Consider the following 19413-nt stretch of genomic DNA (forward strand, 5'->3'; position numbering starts at 1 on the left):
CTATCTAGCTATTCTCATTTTAGATCATGAAACACACATTTGATTCTCAGTAAGAAGACAAAGTATGATGCTTAAGACATAATTTATAATTTTTTAATTTATATACTTTCATAGTGCACTTTTTTAGCAAGCACCTCCTCACCTAAATTATGATATTTTAATGGGTACTCAGAAATTCTATAAAGCACAATGAAAAACATCACTACAAAAATATAAATTAATTACCTTCCTCAAGAAGATATCATCCATGCATCGTGAATGTCTTTATAGACAAATTAGTCCACAGTTTGATTTTAGAAGAATTAAAACCTCACAAATGATTTTGCTTATAGCTTTTTATCCTCCTGGGTAAAATTAGCTTTTTGGCATTGGCTACATACAATCAAATTTGAAACTTTTAATATTTCAACTGAAATAGGCAAACCTTTGATATAATTTGTACTCATAAGAACACGTGCTTTCATCAGAGATTTCAAGTGATGGAGAAATGTTTTTAATTTTTGTAAATTAATTATAGCTCATCCTATTAAAATTAATTACATAAATTTTATTTGTACATAATGATTGCTATGTGATAAAATGAAGATAATACAGATATATAGTTTCATTATTTAATTACATAAATTGACAAATATTAAGTGAATTTTTTAAAATTAATTTTTAAAATATTTATGAAAGAATTTAGAGCCTACTATGCTTTGTTTGAAACCATTGGTGTAACAATATATTTCAACCCTTAGATTTATATTAGAAAATATACTCAGAGACTTTTTGCCTAATTATCATCTTTGGTCCATGTAGTATATTAAAGGGATATAAATGTATCTTATCAAAACACCTTAATTTTTCCCTTGGGTGCAGGGGAACCTAAGTTACATTGGCAACCATGTGTTACCTATATTCTAGATGTAACAAATCAAGCTGTGTGAAGACAGTTGTTAAGCTTTGCATCTTAAGGTCTTAAGTGTAAATGAGTTGTGAAATATTTATGGACCAGTATATATCCAAGACTCAAAATATATTATAAATGGCTTATAAATTATTAAAAAGAATTTTCAATTGCTTGGATATTTTTCAAAAGGTGTCACTTGATTCACTTCACATTTAGTAAAATAATTTCATTATGATAGATATGAGGGATACAGAGATTAGTTATATGGACAAAGATTTTTAACTACACTGGGTCATTTACAGTTGCTCACATACCATGCAGCAGGGCTGCTGCCTTTCTGTCTATCTGGCTGGGACACCTAGTCTGTCCACCATTTCCCAGCTAACTACATCATTTCAACTTAGTTTTGTAACTTCTTGTCTTAAATTTTGTATTGTTTTCAGGGATATTTCTTTCTTCCACTATCTCAAGGATGTATAACCACTGCAAAAATAAAAGAAATATCCAGAAAATGAAATATTAACTATAAAAATGTATCTCCAAATGGATGTTATATTTGTAAGTGAAAAAAAAATCACCACCTCTTTGAGAATGAGTGTGAGGATGGGTGACCATTTTTGTTTATAACTGTGGTTCTCGAACTTTACTGTGTGCCAGACTCACCTGGAGGGGACAGTGATGCAAACACTGGGAAGCCCTAACTTGAGAGTTTCTGACATAGCAGGTGTGTGACAGGACCCGAGGACTGCACTTTTGGCATGCACTGAAATGCTGCTGTCTGTTGGACAGGAGGCAGTGCTTTGAAAGCCACTAGTATAGCATGTAGTATAGAATGCCTAGGGGAGTGTCATTCACTCAGCTTTATATTCTCTCCTACCTGGCACTGCCTTTAAATCCCAGCAGCTGGCTCAGGTGTGCAAGCCTTTGTGAGGCCAGAAAATATTCACAGTCTTGTGAATGCGTAGTAAGACAAAATTTTGAGTTAAAATTTTGAGTAAGTCTCGAAGAACTTACTCAAGCTGAACATGATGGTACTCCTGTAATACCAGCACTCTGAGAGGCTGAGCCAGGAGGATCACAAGCTTGAGCTCAGCCTGGGCAACCCAGGACCTTAGCAAGACTCAAAAAATACACCTTGTTTAAATGAGGTAGTAATAAAGATCCTGGGCTCAATACCCAGTACCCAAACAAAATGAAACCAAATTCATACCTTGAAATAATGTGTTTTTATTTAATCAGTGAATCCCCTTATAAATATAGAATCAAAGTTGAACGGAAATAATCATGTGGGAATTTAGAGTACTGGTTGCATGCTAAATGATAAAATTATGATAACATTCTATTACATAATGTATTTCCTTGTGTGAGAGATCGCTTACTTGCTAATGAATAACACACCTAGACTCTGCAGAAATCAGAGCCAACTATAAGATTTCAGCTATCTGGTGTGAGTTGCTGGATTAATGTAACCCTAACAGCAGTAGCACTGGCTGTCATAATTTTTGTTTTGTGTAGAAAGTGTCTGCCACACAATCCCCATTGACTATAACTGAAGTTTATAGCTGATTTCCCTTCTGCACAATATTCCCATAAATCTCCTGAGTGGTGATATATCTGACCTTATGCACACTTTTCATTTTAAAAGGAAAGTATCAAATCCAGAGGTAAATTTTAAATAAGGAGAAAGTGATCTAGCTTCTCCTGAATATGTAAAAGTTCATCAAAGAAGAATAAAGGTAAAACTGAATGGAAAAGTTTAACATTATTTTAAACCTTAATTTAGCTAAGGGGGGCTGGGGATATAGCTCAGCGGCACAAGTGCCTGCCTAGCAAGCATAATGTTCTGAGTTCGATTCCCAGTACCAAAAAAACCCCAAAAAACAAAAAACAAAACAAAAGGAAAGAAAGAAAATTTAGCTAATGATACGTTTAGATTTATCTGTTCAAAGTATCTTGTCAAATTATGATACATATTAGTATATGAAACAAGTTGTTCCACTTTAACACAGTGAAAGCATATCCCTCGTGATATAAAATAGCTACTCCCACATATATAAATTATTTTATCTGTCATGTCTTCAAGTTTAACCTAATCCAGTAGGTGATGCATTAATTTTCATTAATTTTGAAATACAGAAAACACGCCTGAAAATTTATTTACTAATTCTCATGATAAAAACTGTCAATATTTTTGAGTGTTTACTTGGTGCCTTACATGTGTCATCTGACTTACGCTTCTCAGTAAATCCTAAGTGACTTGCACAGTTTCACCAATAAATTTTAAAACCAGAGTGAGCAGAAGTGGCCTGGGCATAGAGCTCACACTCTTAACGACCACCCTAGGCTGTACCTGCGATCTCAAGCTTAGCAGAACTTCTTATTTCTTGAATGTGCACAGATTTCATGGGGTTTATAGATGGCTTTGTTATTTCTAGTTGATCAGAAGTAGAGATTATTGTTTCTAGTTGGTGATGCAAGAGTGTTACTCTGATGGTTACACAGACCAAAAGTGATTGACACTTTCAATCTTATCATAGTACTGGCATTCTTACAGAAGCAAGTTAGCTATTATACTTGTACAATACAATGTAAAAGATGATAATAATTTTCTATTAAAGAGATCTAGACCCCAAAAGTGTTCCATGCTGTTAAGTTCTTTATTTACTTCCCATTTAACTAGCTGCAAGCTGACTCTAACTAGGCTTTTAGGTTGCTTTTCATCTCTAAATGATTACAGGTTACCTGGTCCATACTCTAGATTCAAAGTTGAAAAGTAGCAACTCACAGAGCAAATTGGCCCTAGGGCTTATTTTGCTTGTTTTCCTTTTCCTCTAGAGCATAAAATAATTGCAAATTTGAAAATAAATGTGTTTAGCTAAGATACAGATTCTCTGGATCAATACAGGTCCACTAACATGCATTTTATGTTCCTGTCTTATACATTCAAATATGATGCCTAGTCTCTAAAGATGTTTGGTTTGCAACACTCACTTCTAAGAGTTTGTATCTAATGCTCAGGCCCTCTGGGGAGTAGTGTGCAAATAGGGAAAAAGGCCACAGTTTTGTGAGAGAAGAGACAAGGTAAGGAACCTGTATAATTTCTTCACATCCAAATTTTTGTTAAACAGTGAAATCAGTATTAACAGTGAATTCTGACAATAGATGAACATTCGGACATACTTACCTGACAAGTATCTGTTCCTCCTTCTTCATATCCCGCACATATCATATTTTGAGTAATGTTATACTCTGGCATCTGTTGCTGGCATTTCTCATTTGATACAAGAGGAACATCAGCTTCTTGCAGGATGTCTGCGATAGGACCTGCTCAAAATGGATAATGCCGCCAGCTAGTCAGAAGTGATCCACTTGTGTTTTTGAATGAACCACCATCAGTCTTATTTATTCCAACATTTCACTCTCATTGTGGAGTACATTATGTCTATACAATGGAACTAACTACGAACCTTGCATGTCAAGTGATATAATAAAATCCATCTGCGGATTTTACCAAATGGATGACAGCAATGCACTTCTTTCTTTCCCAAGGGCTAGTAAAGATGGTGGATTGAAGTAAGGTGCTCTTTAGCTATTTTCAGTAATTTTAAAGTTACAGTATTGCTCATGGAAATAAAGCCTGCCAGCACAAAGAGTTCCATTCATAGAAATTAGCACCAACTCAGAAACCCAGAAGTGCTTTTCATTTGGCACCTGAAGAGGTGCTCCCTCCAGTATAGTAGCATTTAGCTTCTTTGTGGAGCTGTGTGAGTGAGCAGGTGCTCACCGAGCAGGGGACAAAGCTCTGACGAACTGTGCCCCGGTCTGAGGCAATGAGCTTGTCATCGACATGCAGGTGAAGAGAGAGAAGGCATTTTAAGAGTATATTTCCATTCTTTTTCATAAAGGATTCATTCTCTAGAAGTATGAATCTCTGTTTACTGAGAGACTAATCCTAGGAAGGGTGAGAAACAAGCAGGTGTTAGTATCCTTGAAAAGGTATGTGATAACTGCTTCCTAATAATTAGCAATTCTGCTTGGTTCCTCAAGCTAAGCAAAAAGTTCGGGTTACATTAGTACACTTGACAGCCAATGTTGTAAAAATGTATGTGACCTCATTTTCAGTTTAGTTTAATTCATGCACTAAAAAGACTAAGGAAATAAATCTGTGTGTGTGTGTGTGTGTGTGTACGTGCGTGTTTGTGTCTGTGAGAGAGACAGACAGAGAGCAAAATTGAGGTGCAATGCACATGGTCCAGTGATGTGATGGTAAATGTGCAACCATGGGCTCCCCACAAAAAAGCCCAATATATCTTCCTTTTTTGCGTGGAGTAAACACTACCTCTATGACTGATTTAACGGTATCAGCATGACAGTGAGGATGAAGCTGTGGACAGCCATACACGTGGCTATTGCCACCTGGTGCAGCAAAGTCAACAGCAAACCACTGCATGACTTTCAAAGTTCCACAGTACACCTTAAGAAAAGAAATTACCCAGATTGAAGTGGATGGGAAAATATAGCACCATTTGTTGGTCATCCAAACAGTGAAGGTACAGGATGGTCTGAGAAGCCTTAGTTTTATAATAAAAACCAAAGCCATTTTTACTCCTTGTCAATGAATACAAAATGTATTTGAGTAAATAATAAAACTAACTAGTAAAAGGAAATTTGAAAAGTGTGCATATATTTAATATTTATTTGTCAACATAAGTTGTCACTAGACTAAAAAGAACACACACTTTTACACATATACACAGATATAAATAAAAATTTTAGTGAAGTTATTTTTAATTTACTGATTTCTCTAACTTAAACAACTGATATCACTTCATTTCTTCCTAGTGAACAGTATGTTTCTTAGCTAATTAATTATTTTTATGAGCTAAGAGACATTCTTAGCTAATTAATTAGTGTAATACACTGTCTAGTTAGGAAACCTGGATGTTATGAAATTGTATAATGAAATTAGATGAAAATTATAACGTACAGTTCAAAAAAAATCATTAAACTTGCAATCACCCAAGAAACATTTAAAGATGAGTTGGCTACCAGGAATGGTTGCGCATGCCTGTAACCCCAGCACCTGAGAGGCTCAGGTAGGAGGATCACAGTGACTCTGAGGCCAACATGGGCTGCATAGTGAGTTCAAGGCCAACCTGCATTACACAGTGAGACCTTGCCTCCCCCACCCTCCCAAAAAAAGAAGATGAGCTGACCGTTTATTGCTAAATGAAATTGATCTTTTTCCTGGCTCTATACCATGTTTAGAGACTTTCTTAAGTTAATTAAACAAATATTTTAGTATCAATAAATGCATATAATCCAAGTTTACTCAGATCCAATTTTTCCTTATATAATAAAGAGTCTTAAATCTTGTTAGTGCATAATTTGTTTTTGAAAAGTCTACATTGTGGTCATAAAATATCTTTTAAATTTTGAAAGAAAAAAAAACTAGCTGAAAATCATTTTTATTACTAAAATTTCAAGTTTAATAAGTCATGATATTCTTCAAGTGGAAAAAATATAAGAATTTATGGTCTTTAACTTTAGTATTCTTTATGGTGAGCAGACAAGAAGCATTTTCAACAATATAGTGCAATTCCTGTGGAAAACTTTTGTCAGAATCTTCAGGAAAGCACCATACTTAGAACTTCCTACTTTCTCTGATAAAAAATAAGGATATTTTTGAAGTGCTTTTGATTTTGGGACTCTGTACCTCTGTATAAGACTTTGTGCATTTTCATCCTAAATATATGTAGGACTTGTAAACATCACACCTATAATTTCTTATGACTTACAGAGGTGAGGTCCTTTTACCAGACTGGCTGTCTTTCCTTTGTCTAATGTTATGGAGCAGTCAGAACTCTGTAGACAGGGTACTGTATTAGGAATTCTGTAGTCAGTGAGTGTTGCAATTATACTTAAAAGACATGAAGTACTGGAATGTTTTTTAGAATTCATGTTTGGAGATATTCTTGTTCATCTCCAAGACTGGAAAGATATATAGATAGATAGATAGACAGATAGATTTAGATTTATCTGTCCACACATACAGATATAAATTGTTTAACTTCATTTTTTATTTTTAACTGATGCATAAAAACATGAAAGTTTCTGAGAGACTGAGGCAAGAAGATTGGAAATTCTAATCCAGCATGGGTAACTGATTGACTTAGCAAGACCCTGTCTCAAAAATAAAAACTAAATAAACAATAAGGATGTAGCTTAAAATGAAGTCTCTGGTTTTAATCATCAGTCCCACACAAGAAAAGAACAATGTACACTTTCATGGAGTACTGCTCTGTTTATACATGTGTACCTTATATAATGTTTAAATCAGGTCAAACATATCCACTTCCTCAAGCATTTGTCCATTTTTTCCTGATAAACACTTGCTAAATCTTCTAGCATTTGAATATTCACAATATATTAGTGTTGTCTACAGTCAAATGTACTGTGCAATACCACACTACAACTCCTTGTTCCCATTTAATTGTAGCTTACTACCCATCAAGCAACTTTTACATTCCATATATGAGTGAGACCATGGAGAACTTGGAACTTGTCTCTCTGTGCCTGGATTTTCCACTTAACATGCTGATTTCCACTTCCATCTATGCTCTCACAAATGAGTTTTTTTTTCCATAATAGCTGAATACTGTGTCATTGTGTATATGAACCACATTTTCTTCATCCATTCAGCTGATCAACACTTAAGCTTTATCCCTCCCATCTTTTTGGTTGTTGTGAATAATGTTGCAATAAACATGGGAGTACAGATGTCTCTTTTACATGCTGGTATCATTTCCTTTGGATATATACACAACAATGGAATTGCTGAAGTGTTTGGCAAACATACCATTAAATAATATGAGGATCAATGATCTATCAATTTATAGTCTTCAATGTAGGATTCATGACATATCTTAATCATTTTGCCAGTAGGCAGGTTCAGCATGTTGAAGCCAGAAGGGAATTTGTTCTTATTGTAGGTAACCTGACTGGGTAGCTTTACATTAGAAATGAAGATAAATTTGTTGATTAGGAAAGTGGGATACATAATAACATGGCTTTTTACTGAGACTTTGTCCATATGCTTTTCCAAAATAAATTTTTAGAACCTTGCATTATATTCATTTCACTAGATGTATCATTTTTATTTATCAGTATTTATAATACCCAATTTAAATAGGAGTTTGAGGGATATCTGAATCCTTCTTTAAAGGATTATGGATTTGTGATATGATCTGGAATAACACACCTGGAAAATTTTTAAAGCTATAAAATTATAGATAAGTCCCACAATGCTCTTTGTAAATATCGCAAAATTCATTATAGTATAAGAGTTTTAAAAACGTTGAAAAATAGTCACTGAATAGTGCAACAGCATACATCTCTTTAGTACACTTTTCCTTTTTTTCCAAATTTGATAATTTACCTTGATAAAAAAGGCTTCCCCAGCCAGCAATAGAACAATTCCTTCCTGGAAGAAAAACTTGATTTTCTTCTGGTAAACAGATAGGCTGTATATAATCTGAAAAACAAACAAAACAAAGGAATCAAAGAAAAAAATAACAATAGACAAACATGTTTCTAACAAATTTTAAAACCCAATCACATCACTATTTAATCTGAAAAACCTGTTGTTTGGTTTATCCTGCACGAACAACTTTTAGACATCAATCTTCAGGGAAAAAAGGTATTTTAAGCAGTCATTGTCAATTTATTAGGTGTTATTGGTGGCTTTTTTGGGTCCTCTACATAGTCTGTTTTTTCAGAATGTCAGCAATGTCATGTTTCTGCAGTTAATAATTTATATTTAATTTTTAAATATGGTGATGCCTTAAAGAACTAGTGCTATTTCTACTATTTTCAGGGTCAGTTAAGAGAAAGTTGAACAAACATTATTATTATTATTTGTAATTTTTTCCAGTTATCTCCAAGTTTAAAAAGCTCTTAGGTAATTGCTTTGCAGGGCACTTATGGAAGTATTAATATCCATCACTGACTCAAAGCTTTCTGCATCAATTTACAAACCACCTGGTATTCAGTAAGCATTCACTACCTGTACAACTCAGGGCAGATACAAAAGTTAAGCAGGTGCAATTTTAACCTTTAAGGATAGGGTTATGCAACTAAACATAGCAATCATCTGCTTTTCATAAGTGCTACAATATATTTGTGGACCAAACTTTATGAGAACATAAAGAGGCAGCACTTTCTCCGGAACATTGGAAAAGACCTGAGTTAAGGTTATGGCTGAGTAAAGCCGGTCATAGTTAATAACAAACTGTTCCTCAAAGCCTCTTGTCTTTATAGGTAGGGCTTTGGGGAGGTGACTGGATCAGGGGGATTAGTCTACTGATGAGATTTTAGCAAGTGTGCTGTTAGGAGGTGAGAGCTGGGCTAAAAAGGTGTGTCACAGAGGATGTGTTCTGGAAGGGTCTACTTCCCTTCCTGGATCTTTCCTTCTCTTTCTGCTTCCCATCTACCATGAGGTAAGAAGCTTTCCTTCACCATACCCCCTACTGAGTTGTTTCTTCTCTGGAGCCTGATGACCTTGCCCTGAAATGTAAACTAAACGAACCTCTCCGTTAAACTGTGCATGCCTGGCATTGTGTCTCAGGGACAAGAAAATGACCAAGATAGAGACTTGCAGGATAAATTTACCTTTCTCAGTTGAGTTCTTGTACATTTTCCAGGTGTTTGGAGGAGGATGTCCTTCATTGGCCACTGTAGTAACATTACTGGTTCTCTTTTTTTTTCCAGTACTGGGAATCAAACTCATGACCTCACACTTGCCAGGCAGGAGCTTTGCCTCTGAGCTAAATCCCCAGCCCTTACTGGTTCTCTTAAAGCTTTAATTATATGGATAGTCTAAGATGCCCTAAGAACATATACTTTTACCTCAATTTTTGTCTTACACTCTCTTTTGTGGTAGATGGACACACCATTCAGTTACATGAGAAGCAAAAGGCATGAATAATATCATGAGCTATTTTTCAGGACTGCTTCTTTAAGGTTTTTTCTTTTTTTTCCAGTTTGCTGGTAAAATGTACTGGTATGGAGGACTGAAAGAGTTTTATTCTATTGGTCTTTTCTAGAAAGTTGGATTTAGACATGTTTTTTTAAACTCAATTCCAATTCAGTTATAATGCAAGAAAATATCCAATATTTATAAACTATTACTATATAATCTATAGTATTAATATTTCAAATCTTATGGTGTATTAATCCGAGTAGAAATGAATACTGAAAGTTATTTATTTTACCTGTGAAGTTCACTTTAAATTCAAGATGCATCATGACAATGTCACTGTCCTTTGTCCATTTATTGTAGTGAGGGTTTATGACAATTTGATCTATCATCTGAATTTCTATATGAGGAGAAGTCAGATCTGATCTCGCATGCAGGCCTAGGATTGCTCTCCACTTAGAAAGGTCTAAATTTCTCCTAAAGATTAAAATAAAGAAGAATGAGAAACTTTCAATTAAAAACAATTACTTTCCAGGAGGCATTCAACATATAATTTTGAGAACTATGAATTTTCATTCTACAATGTCCTTGCATTTCTCTGAAAATTATTCTTTAAAATTTATCTTATGATTTTTAATTGACACAAGAATTTGCAATATTGTAGGGATACAGTGTGAGGTTTTGATAGATATAAACATTTCAGAATGATCAAATTAGGGTAAGCATTTCTATTTCTTGTAATGTTTGTTATTTTTGTAGTGAAAAACATTTAAAATCTGTTTGTCTAGCTTTTTGCAATATACACAACATTATTGTTATCTATAGTCACTTACTGTGCAGCAGAACCAGTATTTATATCTTTTCTCTAACTTAGAACCCGCTGATCAACTTTTCTCCTCTCTCCCTGCTATTCTTCTTCCCTATCTTCTTGTAACCACTATTGCCCTCTTACTTTCTTTTAGGTCAACTTGTTTAGATTCACATATGGTTAATTTTTATATTTCTGATCATAGAAGTCATAATTAGTGCAAATCCCTCTACGTAAATTCTAACATCATGATTTCTATTTCTAAAATGTGGTTCTCCACTCTGGCTGTGTTATCAGCAGTACTTTTATATATTACAGGTACCTGGTTCTTTTCTCCCCCAACTCTATTTAATAAGTCTGGAATGGACCACGAGACACTTTTACAAGATTTTAAAGTAAAATTCCACATTTAATTTAATACAGAGTGAGGTTAAGAAGTTCTGTATTAGTTCTCACTCCACTGTGGGGATCACAACTCAGTTCAGTTCTCTTTAGACAATAGTAGCAGGTGAAGTAGTAAAAGAGGGGAGTGCAGAGCATGCTGTCATTTAGGAATCATTAGATTTACATTGAGTTAAAGTCATCAATGCAATCTATCATAGTACTTGTTTAAATAATTTTCATATGCAATGTTTGCCCTTAATAATATATGATAAAGGATGATACTTGTGTTATAGGCTAGACAAAATTAGGTAGTATAATTTGAAAGTTGGCAAGAACTCCTAAATATACGATTGGCCAGTAATATCTTCATGCCAAGATATTATCATGGAAAAGCTGGAATTAAGCCAGTTAAGTCATCTTCACAACGAAGTCCAAATTCAGTAACTGCAATTATGGGCAGAAGTATTGAACCAATTCTTAACAATTGCAAATACCTACTTTAATGTAGTTTAAAATCCAAGTCACCTACAAGTGTATCAATGGTAGTAAATTATTTTACATCTTCCTATGTTTTATACTTTTTTTTGGTATGTGGAATCAAACTCAGGACCTTGCGCTTGCCAGACAGGCACTTCTGCCGCTGAGCTATAACACTGGCTTCTCCCTACCTTTTAATCTATCTAGTCATCATATTGTTTGACTTCTTATCACCATGTTTCATCTGGTAGCAGTTGATTAGCAAAGGTTATCAGGACTCAGGCAGAGGAGGGTGACTCTGTTCTCAGTGGTTACTGGCAACTCCTTAAAGTGCTTCAGATGCTGGGCAATGAGGACATTATGAGTGGTGCAAGAGAGGCCCTGTCTGCATGTCAAGAGCCTTCCTACTCTCCTAACTCTAAGTTACAGGATTCAGTGCTTCAGCCATGCTTGGGACACATAATATCAGACACTGGGCATTCCAGACTTTTTTACTGTACCCTGGGACTCCATTGTCTACCCAAGACCCACTTTGGGTAAAATACCATCTGATGTCCTATGTCTGGACTTCCATCTCTCCCTATCATTTGTTAATTATTTTTCCCAAAGCTCAAATGGCCATAGATTCATTTGATTGGCATGATAGGTAATAGGTCACTACAGAAGCATTGTTGATCTCCTACCATCTTGTATGGTGAAGCTCTGCATCATTTCCAGTGTTTTATTTATTTATTTATTATTTTTATTATTATTATTATTTTTTACTTGTTACTGTCTTTGATTGTTTGATCAATCTTACATTCTTATGTCTGGTGGACTGAGCAACTTTGTTGAAGATAACAGTATGTAATGTAGCAACCACTGTAAATTCCTATCATTTTGTTCTGAGATCATGTATCATTTTTGTTGTTTTTGTGTTGTTTTGATTTTGTCTTCATTGTTGTTTTATCTATTTTTGAATTTTAAAATAACAAAAAGAATTGTGTATTTCCTACTTAATGTTTAATTCATATATTTACTGAATATTAACAATAAATTAATCTTATAATTACTATACCACATGTTTCTTCATTATACTTATATTTTATCCTTCGTATTATACTTATTATGTAACTAATGTATTGCATTAAAGTATATTTATAATATGTATATATTATATATTTATAATATATAATAGTATATTTATAATATGTACAATCTTTATAATTAATATTGATTATATTAATAATAGCCAAAATATTTTCTTATCATATATGAGATAATTATACAGATTCTATTTGAAGTTTAAAAGGTTATATGTTATTTTTTAAATAAGATTTTTTTCTGAAGTATTTTGTACACATTTGTCTTTAAGAAATATACAGAAGTTCAGGTAGGCGTATGTAGTTTATTTACCATAGATTTAAATCAATATTTAATTAGAAGAATTTAGAAAAAGAAGAGCTAAACTCCCAAATTATTATCTCTTTTGTAAGTACTTTATTCCACCTGAGAACTGATAATAAATTACTCATTTGAGAGAGCTTGTAGGTAACACTCATTTTAATCATTTCTATTTCCTCTCATTATTTTAAAGTCGAGTATGTAACCAGTACATGAACAATGAGCTGTGAAGATTAAATATACTTGCTTCAAGCTACTGCTCTAATTAAATTCAATTTACCAGAAGGTTAACCTAATACAGATTTGATGGTTTCTAAAATTATTACTGAGCTTCATGGAAAATAACCTTTTTCATGTTTTATTACTTCAACATCTATAAGTAGCACCAGTATGTAAAATCCCCTCCAGTGTGTATCATTCGCGTTGCTCTCTCAAATCCTGCTCCCAAACGTTCCCGTTTCTGTGAACTTCTCTTCCCCCCCACAAGCCCAGCTCCAGCTCAAACACTACTCTCATCCCGTGGTAATTTCCAAGCATTTTCTTGATAGAAAATGATGGGAGAACCACCAATCACTTGAGAAATTTTCTCACGTTTGAATTCTTACATTTCCACCCTAGCAGATTATAATGGAAAGTTGGAGTGCATTGCAGAACTGGGTGCTCAGGGCAAAGAGCCTTTTAGCCTTTTCATTTACTCAAGGTGAGGGATGAAAGAAAAAAACTCTTCAGAGATATCCTTTCAGATGAACAGAAAGGACTTATATTTTCAAAATTTTCATATCTGAAAGTATCTACATTCTAGCAAAGGAAGAGCTGTAGGATGGAAGAGACACGGGTGTGGGAAGAGAGATAACCCCATTGGATAGGCAAGTCCCCGTCCAGCAGAGGCTGACAATGGCAGAAACAGGGCATCTCGAGGATGGAAGCCGGCTGAATTTCTGCCATAAGTAACCTCTATCTGTCCCATGCAAACAAAGTGTTTTCGCCAGAAATGAGAGAAAGAGAAATGTAGACTGGGAGGGAGCAAAAAGGCGTGCACACCTGACCTTGTGCCCCCAAATGTAGGCACATTTCCAGGCACAGAAGTGCTGCAACGGATGGGGTGAACCAATGCTGTCTCCAAAATACATTGCTGTGTGCTAAAGTGTAAATAATTTCACTACCTTGTGCATCAGTGTTTTAGAAAGTAAGTGTAGTTAGCGAACTGCGATAGTGCAACCAAAACACTAAAAGGAAAAAGAAAGTGAATGGGAATCCTCAGCTGTGGGTGAATTCTTTTTCTTTTGCCCTTAATTAAAGTGGCACAGGAGCAGCTTCAGCAAGTGTGTCACAAGTCAACACTAATGCTTCATCTCACCCATGTTTTGTTCTCTATTATTATTCTCTCTAGGAGAACAGTGGATTTTAATTTTTAAGGCAGATTAAAGAAATATATATGTATATATATATGATGGGTTAAGATAATTATACTACTAATTTCTCTTAGTTAATTGAAAGGAAAGGTTGGTGTCAGTATTATTTGAAAAACTAAACACTTGTATCTTTTACTCTGTGTAACTAATTTAAAGATAACAATATGCAATGCATTAACTATTGTTACCCTCCTATTATCTTGTTTTGAAATTTTAGGGTTTTCTTCTCTTTAAAATAAAAAAAAAAAATGGGTGTTTCTGAAATAGGTGCCAGAGAGAAAGAATGTTTTCAAGAGTATCAGAAGCAATTCAGAAAGAACAAAGATATCAGAATAGATGAGATAACCCGGGTTGCAGTTCAGCAATCTGAACATCATGTAATAATAAACACAGTTCTACTGGTTAACAAAATAAGGTTTTGGTGAAAGGTCAGGAATCCACAATGAAATGCAAAAGAGAAACATTAAACCATAGAAAAGGCAGATGCATTGTGAAAAAGGAGTAGTAATTAATACAAGGTCAAACTTTATTCTTTCTCATGAATAAGGAATAAAGCTTCATAATGTGAGTTTGTAAAATCTCATCCACTAAACGGTGAAGTCTTCCTAAAATAGAAGCATGCACTTGTTTAAGTATGTGAAACAGAAGTATGTACAGGGAGCTAAGAGTCAGCCACGTAATCCTCAACACTGTGTGACTCTGGGGTTAGTCAAAGAAACTTTAGGAATCATCTTTGAACACCTTAAATACTTGATTTCCAAGATTCTTCCACAATTCTTTGGACTTGCAATTTTCCTGTCAATTCGCTCTTTGTTCTTTAACTCTCTGTTGTCTCTCTGTCTCTCCCTCTGTCTGTCTCTGTCTCTGTCTCTGTCTCTCCTTGTCAAATTCTAAAGATTATGATACTCCAGGATTCTTTCAACCTTGTTCTAGTCTCCATTTACACTAACTTCTTAGATGACCTTATCCAGTGAAGCCATGATTTTACCAAAAATACACTGAAAATTTCCAAATTGATATTTTAATTATTGCTCCCTTAAAATTTAAATTCATATACAAATTGAATGATATCAATGATATAATCTATAAAGATCAGAACTTTTATTCCCTTACTACCCTCTTTCTTCCTATTTCCCAATTTTAACCCTCGAAAATAATATCTTTCTCACCTTTTTTCTTTATTTTTTCTTCTCTACTTTTTCTGTTTTATAATTCTTCTCTAGTCTTTGCTTCTTATTGGTGTTCACTAGAAAATTCAGATCGCTCCGTCCACCATAATTACTAATTCAGTTCAGCTGCTTGCCATTGTCTTTAATCATGAGTCTAGGGCCGCCATTTTCTCTTTCTAAGTGGTTTCCACAATTTCTCTCTGGTTCCTCCCAATATCCTCATCTCCACACTGCAGCCTGATCATATAAGGTCATTCTTTACCCTCTAAACGGTCTTTTATTGAATCCTCACTCAGCTCTTTCTCCACCTCTGATCTTGTGCCTGTCACTGTCAATCACTTTGTGGATAACAGTAACAGGAATTCTACAGGTTTCTTGGAATGTGTTTACCTCCCTCCCACCCTAGGGAACTAGAGCCCCGTCACCTCTGCAGAAACTTACGGAACTTCACTTCTGTAGATCTTCCTTTAACTTCTGTTAGTTTAATGAGCATTCTCCAACCACCCATCCAAAATGGTTTCCTTGGTCCCATCAGTCTCTTTCTGTTCATACTAATTTTATTTCTTTATTACACATATAACTCCCTAAATATTTATTTGAACGTTTTTCTTATTTAACCTATACTATAAACATCTTATAAGGGCAAGGATTTTGTTGGTTTGTACAGTTCTGTTACCCCCATAGCTTAGAAAATGCTTAGTGCCGATTAAGGGCCCAGCAAATATCATTTGATTAAATGACTATATAATCAAATAAGAAGCAACCCAAGCCCAGGAAAGAGTGAATGCCAGTAGTGATCACATATAATTGCTACATGAAGAGGGAGGAGTTATATACCAAGCCATGTTAGCAAAAGTGGTTGCATAAAATAAGAATAAAAGGTCTCAGAAATATGATTCAAGATAATGACTTAGTTCTCAAAGTATAGGTAATTTCAAAATCTGATACCAAAACTTGTAGAACATAAAACTTTGAAGTGAATTAATAATTAAAGATACATGCTTAAAGTAACTTATTAAAGTAATGCTAATACAGCTGTCTAAAGAAATGGGATCTATAATATGAATCAAAGGAAATTTAAAGAATAGATAATTTGAAGGAGGAGAGAGAAAATTTAAACTGGTGTATGAGAAAGTCATAAATTTTAACTTTCAAAAGGATTACTAGTAACTGAATTTTGAACTAGTTTAATAAAAACAACCAAGAAATGAAAACCTCATACTACAGTGATATACATGCACCCATGTTTACAGCACTACAATTTGTCATAGCTAAATCTTGGAAACAACACAAATGCCCATCACCTGAGGAATGGATAAAAAAGATGTGGAATTTTCATACAATGGAGTATTACTCAGTTATAAAGAAAGATAAACTCAAGGCTTCTATAGGTAAATGGATAAAACTAGAGACCATACTCATAAGTGAAATAAATCAAACATACATGTGCAAACATCATAGTGTCTCTCTGGTGTAAGAATCTGAAACAGTAAATAAAACCCAATAGGTGCAATAGATATTGTAAAAGGGAAGGAAACTCTGCAAAAAGGAAAGAACACCTGGGATGAAGGAAAGGAGAAAAGAAAAAAGAAGGAAAGGGGAAATATATATACATATAGATAGATAAATAGATAGATAGAAAGATAGATAGACACACAAGATAGCTAAGATAACTGTAGTCTTAATTTCTATTGGTTTATTGAAAGAAATAGTTAACGCTTAATCTTTTTTGATCAATTTCACATGCCTATATCTAGTAATCTGAATAACTACTTTAAAGACAACAATATGCAATATAACAACCATTGTTGAATTCCTATCATCTTGTTATTTAACATTCTATATCATTTCTGATGTTTATTATTATTTTTATTCCCTTTAAAATATAAAAAATGAATAAAAGAACCATGATCTATGCCCTAATCAAAAATCAAATGTTTCTAAACTAATCTTGAAATAGCTCCTATCTTAAGAAAATACTCTTTTCTTTGTTGTAAGTCCTGAGGATCAGGTCCTTTCTTATGTGAGGCAAATGTTTACCACTGAGCTACATCCCCAACCACTTTGTCTTTATGAGCTTCCAAAATTACTATAATCATGAAATGGTATTATAATATTCTTGCTGACAGAGATAATCAATTTTACCCTAACTCCATAAAACCATTCAGACTAAGTAGATAAATAGAAAAATCAAACTAAATCCATGCTGTTATGTTTCAGATACATTTAGGTGGCTAGTAAATATTTGTTAAAATATTTTCTTTGCCTGTGTTCTGTGTCTTATTTAAACTGTATGAGACATTCAAAAGAATCCCAATTTTAAACTGTAATTTTAATATCAGTTAAGTAATGTTATTCTGTGATCATGCTTGCCATTTTTAAAAGTTGGTTTTTATAGCTTTATTATCTATATCATTATAATAAATTTAGTATACAGAGTAGTGTCTGTTTTTCATCATGCCCCAAATACTTCATATATGGGATTATCGATTCAGGAATGTTAACACCTATTTCAAGGAACTGTTTCAATAAGAAATAATATAAGCCACATGATGTTCTTGATTTGCTTTGATGAGCTAAATTAAAGAATGGGAAATTGGTAAGAGGCTGTCTGGGGTTAATTTTTATCTTTAACACATGTCTATTCAATAAATGTGGCCCAGACTTTGAATATATATGTGATTGCCCACCAGAATGACTCAATACAGGTTGCTTCTGAAAGGAAGGATCATGATTAATTGGAAAGGGTATAAAGGAAACCTCTAGATGATGGAAGTGTTCTATATATTGATAGAAGTCTTGATTTCACAGGTTTATACATTTTCAAAATATATCCAATTGTACACTTAAGATTATGCATTTTTCACATGTCTGCATTAAAAAAGAATGAAAAAAGTTTGAACTCTGGTTGGTAAGTTTGTCCTCCACCTAGTATAAATTAGCAATTCTCAAACTACTTTTTATGTTCCAAGATTGAATACAAGCAAATCTATATTTTGGAGATATTAGGACAAAGCTTCTTATTGAAGATAAGAATACCACAGCAAGTACAGAAAGAGGCAAGATTACAAGGTACCCTTAGTATTTTATTTCAACAGGAATAATGATTTCAAATTCATGTGTAAATGTATGTAGCTACATCCACTAAGAGAATTAAGAAGGAGTTGTACCAGCATAAGCCAAGATCTTGCTTACTACAATGTAGAAAGAATTAAAGTTTGTTCAATGTAATTAGATTTTCTCATACCAAAGCAGACTTGAGGGCTCAGCCAGTTTTTCTTTGCCAAAAACAAAGAAGTTCTCACACAATGGGAACATAGCAAGATTGATACAGAAGCAAGCTTGAATTGCTTTCCCAAATAAAAAATTTTCTACACAGTGAGGGTTCTTTGTTCAAAAATATGAAAGGCAAAGAGAAAGAAAGTTAAAAGATTATTTTCAATCAAGAATATTTTTAAAAAGCTGTAGCATCTAGCTGCAATGCACTATCCTGAGTTGGTCCTTAAATGGCAAACAAATAAAGGGACTATCTGGGAAAATTAATCAGATAATTATGTTGCATTATTGCAAAATTTTCATGATTTGCTATGAATATGGTAGAAAATATCCTTGTTCTCAGTAACATAACACTGAAATATTTTAAGGTAAATGGGCACAATAACTAACCTATTAGCAAATAGTTCAGAAAAAACATTTTTCTGGATTTGGAGAGAGAAGTAAAGTATACAGAATAAAAATGTAAATAATGCTGAATATGGATAAAGCTATAAGAGAATTTCTTGTGCTATTCTTGAAACTTTTGTTTTTTATTTAATTAAATCAATATAGATAGTTCAGAAATTAAATCTGCTGAATGTTTATTGTGAAAGACCTAAATACTTTTTTGCAGGGTTTTTAATTTTTTGTATTTT

At 33.8% G+C, this 19413-nt stretch overlaps 1 protein-coding gene across 1 annotated transcript in view; it reads right to left on the bottom strand.

The window, feature by feature from the left end:
* Positions 1–19413, bottom strand: part of Tmprss15 (transmembrane protease, serine 15) — a 116216-nt gene that overhangs the window by 395 nt on the left and 96408 nt on the right. Inside the window, exons 21-23 of the mRNA XM_005375963.1 lie at positions 10165–10346; positions 8331–8426; positions 4077–4216 (exon numbers count right to left, since the gene is read on the bottom strand). Of these exons, the coding sequence (XP_005376020.1) occupies positions 4077–4216; positions 8331–8426; positions 10165–10346 (418 nt within the window). The remainder of the gene's footprint in view (positions 1–4076; positions 4217–8330; positions 8427–10164; positions 10347–19413) is intronic.

Source organism: Chinchilla lanigera, unplaced genomic scaffold (assembly GCF_000276665.1).
Source record: "Chinchilla lanigera isolate Chin_1 unplaced genomic scaffold, ChiLan1.0 scaffold00006, whole genome shotgun sequence".
Taxonomy (NCBI): domain Eukaryota; kingdom Metazoa; phylum Chordata; class Mammalia; order Rodentia; family Chinchillidae; genus Chinchilla; species Chinchilla lanigera.